This window comes from Rhinolophus hipposideros (assembly GCF_964194185.1).
Source record: "Rhinolophus hipposideros genome assembly, chromosome: 18".
In the NCBI taxonomy this organism is placed as follows: Eukaryota; Metazoa; Chordata; class Mammalia; order Chiroptera; family Rhinolophidae; genus Rhinolophus; species Rhinolophus hipposideros.
Window position 1 is genome coordinate 34,513,505 of NC_138064.1, and position 5,844 is coordinate 34,519,348.

General features: G+C 51.2%; 1 protein-coding gene across 1 annotated transcript; it reads right to left on the reverse strand.

Moving 5' to 3' along the window:
* Positions 1-673: 673 nt before the first annotated feature.
* On the reverse strand, positions 674-5,066 carry FZD1 (frizzled class receptor 1). Its single transcript, XM_081079369.1, has one exon. The coding sequence runs from the start codon at positions 4,879-4,881 to the stop codon at positions 2,935-2,937; it is 1,947 nt and encodes a 648-aa protein (XP_080935495.1). The 5' UTR covers positions 4,882-5,066; the 3' UTR covers positions 674-2,934.
* Between the last annotated feature and the right edge of the window lie 778 nt (positions 5,067-5,844).

The following is a 5,844-nucleotide window of genomic DNA, read 5'->3' on the forward strand; positions in this document are numbered from 1 at the left end:
TATTTTTCTGAGTCTATACAATAAAACCTTCTCAGATATCTACTATATTAGGTTAATGTAACAAAGAAAAAAGAACATAAACTGAATGCTATATTGGTACTTAAAACTGAATGCTATATTTTCAATTAGATTTAATTTTTTCATTTGCTTTAAAATAAATAATGGTGACTTATAAGACAATTTCTTTATAACCATGAAAGTAACTATTGTATCAATGGTCTTCATTTTAGCCCCTTGTCATTTTAACATAAAGTGTTTTCATGGAAAAATTTAATATATTTTTAGTCTGTAAAGGAATAAGAGACTTGTTTTTCAAAGGTATCTGAGGTTTTTCATCTGGCTTTTTCCATTTCACATAACCTATTTGCATATTATAAAATGTGTAAGTAAACTTTGCATCTTTTATAAAAATTAATGTGTATATACTTATTTATATATGTATATAGAGATATAATATAGATATATATGTGTATATCTATACATACTCTACATATATATACATATATATAAATTCTAAGAGTAGACCAACCAGGTAATTCCTCTGGAGAAGGTTCCTTGAACAATATAAAAATGGAGTCTTCAGAAGCAAACAACAAAATAGCCTTAGACACCCAACTGCTGTTTAAAATGCTTATAAACATACAGTCAGTTAACCATTTATTGAATACCTACTTATGGTTTTGGAATATCCAAAAATATGGAAAATATAAGGCAATACCTCATAAAAATCATGACAAAGGTGATGGATGATTTAAAAACAAACCTCCACATTATAAAGGTAATATAAATATACCCCTTGAAAGAGAAAAAAGCTTTAATATTAAAATTAGAGTTTTTTTTAATAATCTTTGAGCAAAGATATAATTTGCAAACTTCAATTTTTATATTGTTACTGTCATGAAAGCAGCTCTCTACTAAGGACTTCACAATGTCAATCACAACAATGCAAGGAGGATAATTCTTTGGGAGGACTGATCTGAAGGTTTAAAGATAGATTTTTTTTCTTTCATTGAATTCCTGAATTTATATACTGTGGGAATAGCCAAGAGACACTATAAATTGTAAAGATAGTTCATAGTTCAAACAGTTCCAACTCTACTATTTTCAGGCACAAAAACCATATAATTTTGTAAAAAACTTTGACTTTATTTGCGAAATTAAAAATATGGTATATTATATATATATATATATAAACTTCTATTCCTCTATAAATATAGATGATTTCGTGATAGTGAACAGAATAAATGCATACCAAATTCAAAGACCATTGTCATTTTAGGGTATGACAGACATAGATAAATTTAGGTCCTAAGTACCGGCATTTTGATAAACTCTTAAAGTTTACAACAATACAACCAGGAGGATTGCTTCTCTCATCGTTTTCACAGAGAACTAAAGTGAATATTTTTAAATGGCTTTGAAAGATTTACATTTGATACATTTCTGTAAATCCAAAAAGGAGCACGCAGGATTTAATGCAGCAGACCTGCACACAGTGCCCCCTTAGCATGCATGTCCATATTTTATTTCAGGACCTAATCCCATCAATTATTCTACCTCCTTTACCGCCCAGAATCTTACCAGGGTTGTTCTTAGTGATGTGGATTGTTCCTCCCTCAGAATGTGTTGCTAAATAGCAAACGTAATATGTTGAAAGTACAACTTTTACATTTTAAAGTTTCTGATATATGTCTAATTATTATTTGATTAAAAATAAGAAAGTATCACTTCATTTTGAGGAAGTCCATTACACTGAAATCTTCAACTTTTTATCTTCAGTTTACATTCTGTTGTCCTGTTAAGGAAAGCAAAGATCAACTCCTTAACAAAGCTTTCCAGGTGACCTCAATATTTCCATTTTACAGAACAGGAAAATCTAAACGCGGACTGTCTTAGTCCTAGGGGCAGGTTGCCAGGCATCAGTATGCAATTAGAAAGAACATTTTATAACCTTCATCTTCAGTCTCTCCCAACCCACACAAAGCTTCATGCCTCTTCCCAAATCTCAGTAACCACATCTTTCCATGACGCTGGCCAAACCCATACATACCAGGGTTAGACACTAGAGAATGAAATGAGCTCATCCACCAAAAATTAGACTTTAAAAAGTTTGGCATTGGTTATCCCACTCACCCTCTAACCAACTTAGGTGGAAGGAGGGAGTGTCTGGGCGTTGGAGGCCAGTGCGGAGGAAGGCTGGGACTGCCGGCGCCCACATCCCTAGGCCTCCTTGAAGCTAGGGGAAAGGTTCTCAACAGTGAAAAATTCAGCTTGGGGAAGTCAAAGGGACAGGCCTTCGAAATCTAGTCCCAGACAAGGGCGGACTTGGAAGCTTTAAGAAGTTCTGTACCTTAAGAGCCCCAACCTCAAGCAAGGAAGGGAAGGGAGGGAGCAGAAAGTGGAGGGAAGTGACCGGGCGGTTGCCCCAGCCGCACCCCACCCGCAGCAGGGAGGGACGCGCGAGGACCCGCAGGAGCACCCCGCCTGTGCGCTCCAGTTTTATCTGTGCAGTTCTCCGAAAAGGACAGGACGGGGCCTCAAATGGTGCAACCGCCCTAAATAATTCAAATTTAAACAAAACAAAATAAAAAGAAAGGAAAGGAAAACGCGTTATCGGTCGTCATTTAAATACAAATATACTTACAAAAATCTTACACAGGTTATTTACAATCATAAAAGCGCACAGTCCAGGTTTCAGAGTGTGAGAGCCAGAGAGGTCTGTCCATCCCCCCTCTTTGGCAGTTGGGCCCTAGAGTCCGTTTGCCCCCAGGGACAGAAGCTTTTGCAGGAGCTGTGTTGTTAAAAGAAGCCTGCGAAAGTGAGTGTCTAGTGAGGGAGCCTGAGTAGCCAGGCTTGGCAATGATTCCATGGGGCCAGATTTTGGGGGTGGCTGTGACCCAGCAGAGGGCTGGGAATGAGCTGAGCACCGGGGTCTCAGACGGTGGTCTCCCCCTGTTTGCTGTTGGTGAGTCTGGTGTAGAACTTCCTCCAGGAGTTGAGGGTCTTGCCGGACCAGATCCAGAAGCCTGATGTGATGCCCACGATCAGTGTCATAAGGTATTTGATCATAAAGACGGTGAAGTCGGGGCTCATGGGTGGGTGAGGAGGGGGGCCTCCACCTGCCTGGAGGTGGGGACAGGGGATGGCGTAGCTCTTGCAGCTCTGGGCCACCCAGCTGCGCTCCCACTGGTCCCGGAAGGCCTGCTCGTAGAAGTAGCAGGCGATGACTATGGTGGCTGGCACCGTGTAAAGCACGCTGAAAACGCCAATGCGCACCATGAGCTTCTCCAGCTTCTCGGTCTTGGTACCGTCGTGCTTCATGATGGTGCGAATGCGGAAGAGCGACACGAAGCCGGCCAGCAGAAAGGACGTGCCGATGAACAGGTACACAAAGAGGGGTGCCAGCACGAAGCCGCGCAGCGCGTCCACGTTGTTGAGCCCCACGAAGCACACCCCGCTCAGCACGTCGCCATCCACCTGGCCCAGCGCCAGGATAGTGATGGTCTTGATGGCCGGCACGGCCCAGGCGGCCAGATGAAAATACTGCGAGTTTGCCTCGATGGCTTCGTGGCCCCACTTCATCCCGGCCGCCAGGAACCAGGTGAGCGACAGGATCACCCACCAGATGGAGCTGGCCATGCTGAAAAAGTAGAGCATCATGAAGAGGATGGTGCAGCCCTCTTTCTTGGTGCCCTGTGCCACTGTGCGCGCCCCGTCCTCGGAGAACTTTTCGTTACACACCACCCGGTCCTCCAGCAGGAAGCCGGCGATATAGGCCACGGCCACCGCCGTGTAGCAGCCCGACAGGAAGATGATGGGCCGCTCCGGGTAGCTGAAGCGCCGCATGTCCACCAGGTACGTGAGCACCGTGAAGAGCGTGGAGGCGCAGCACAGCACTGACCAGATGCCGATCCAGGTGCGCGAGAAGCGCAGCTCCTCGGGCCCAAAGTACATGAGCCCGTACACCTTGGTCGGCTCGCAGGGCGCGCCGCAGTCCTTCTCCCCCAGGAAGTGGTAGTTGAGGTAGGACGGCACCTTGAGAGCGCGCGGGCACGAGAACTTGCCTCGCTCCGACGCGCCGGGGCCCCCCGGAAAGCCGCCGCCGCGGTGGCCCCCGCCGCTGTGCTGGGGGTTGCTGGTCCAGAACTCCGGTAGCAGCGAGGGTGTCGGGGTGCCCTTGTCCGACGTGTTCTGGCCCACGCACAGCTCGCCGGCGCCGTGCACCGGGAACTTCTCGCACTTGAGCGTGTCCGGCCACTGGAAGCCGAACTTGTTCATGAGCGCCTCGCAACCCTGGCGCGCGCGCTCGCAGAGGGAGCGGCAGGGCGGCAGAGCCTGCTCCAGCACGGTGCACACGGGCGCGTACATGGAGCACAGGAAGAACTTGAGCTCGGCCGAGCACTGTACTTTCACCAGAGGGTAGAACTGGTGCACCTCGAGGCCCGCATCCTCCTGATTCGTGTGGCCCAGCAGGTTGGGCATGATGGTCTGATTGTAAGCGATGTCCGTGCACAGCGGGATGGAGATGGGCTGGCAGTAGCCATGGTCCGGGATGGAGATGCCCCGCTCGCCGTTGTACTGCTGCCCGCTCTGTTGCTGCTGAGGCGGCGGCGGCGGGGGCTGCTGCCCCGGCCCAGGGCCCTGGCCCGCCGCCTGCGCCCGGACCCCCAGCAGCAGCGGAGCCTCCAGCAGCCAAATCAGCAGCAACAGCCGGCGCGCCAAGCGCCCGGAGTCAGCTGGGGGGCGGCAGCCGCAGCGGTGGCCGCCCGCGTCCCAGCTCCCCTCCGCCACCGGCCCTGCGGGGGGCGCCCCGGCAGAAAGTTCCCAGCTCGCGCCGCCGCCGGCGGCCCGGGACTTCTTAGGCGCCTCCTCCTCAGCCATACTTTCTCGGCTCCTTTCTCGGCGACGCTCGGCTGGTGCTGGCAGTGGCGCGGCCCGCGGCGGCTCCCTTTGCAGCCGGGGAGATCTGCTCCGTGCCCGTGCCCACCGTCGAGCCCGAGCCGCGCTCGGCCCGCTCCCCCGGCGCCCGCTCTGTGTCCCGCAGCCGCCGCCGCCGCGGAAACTTGCGATTCATGAAGCGCGGGCGGCGGGGAGAGCCTGGGTAGCCCGGGCGCGCCGGAGCCGCGTCCCGCCTTCCTGGCTCCCGGCTGGCGGCGCCGCGCTAGTGGCCGCGGCCCCGGACGGCGCGCAACTCTCGGCAGCCCAGCGGCCTCGGCTCCCCCCAGCGCCTCCGCCTCCTTCTCCGCCGCCGCCGCCTGACCATTTGTGTCAATCCCTCAACTCGCTAGCTCTCCTCTCCCCCGCGCGCCCTCCGACCGGTTTCCAGGCGCCCCGCAGTCTGTCTTTCACCAGGAGGGAGGAGCCTTGAAACCGACGCGAAACTGGAGGCTCAGGGACCGTCGCCCAATCGCCGCTCTGGCTTCGCGGCGCAAAGGGCGCCCGTCGCCTGCTTCCCCGAGCGAAAGTCGGCGGCGGGCGGGAGGAGGCGGAGGCGGGAGGTGGAGGAAGTCGTGGTGGCAGAGGCACCGCTCGGGCACAAAGAGTGGGCTTGCTAGGAAGAGGGACAGGCCTGATTGCTTTTGCTCCTGCGGAAGAAAAGACGAGTACAAGCGGCAGAATGGTCCCATATGCTGCTGGAGATAATGAATGGGAGTCGGCGGACCGCGGGACTTAGCTTTTCTTTTCTTCTAGCCATTTTCATGTTTAAAAGTCCTGCTCTTAAACGCTGGTTACTACACACAGCACACCGGGCGCTTAGATCCGAGCAGCTGCCTTTGACTTAAGGAGCGCACGGCTTTCTTTGAGTCGATGTTAAGGTTTTCTGTAAAATATTACTCTAATAAA

Bases quoted from the DNA above. Each gene is read 5' to 3' on its own strand.
- FZD1 (XM_081079369.1), bottom strand. From the start codon at position 4,881: ATGGCTGAGGAGGAGGCGCCTAAGAAGTCCCGGGCCGCCGGCGGCGGC.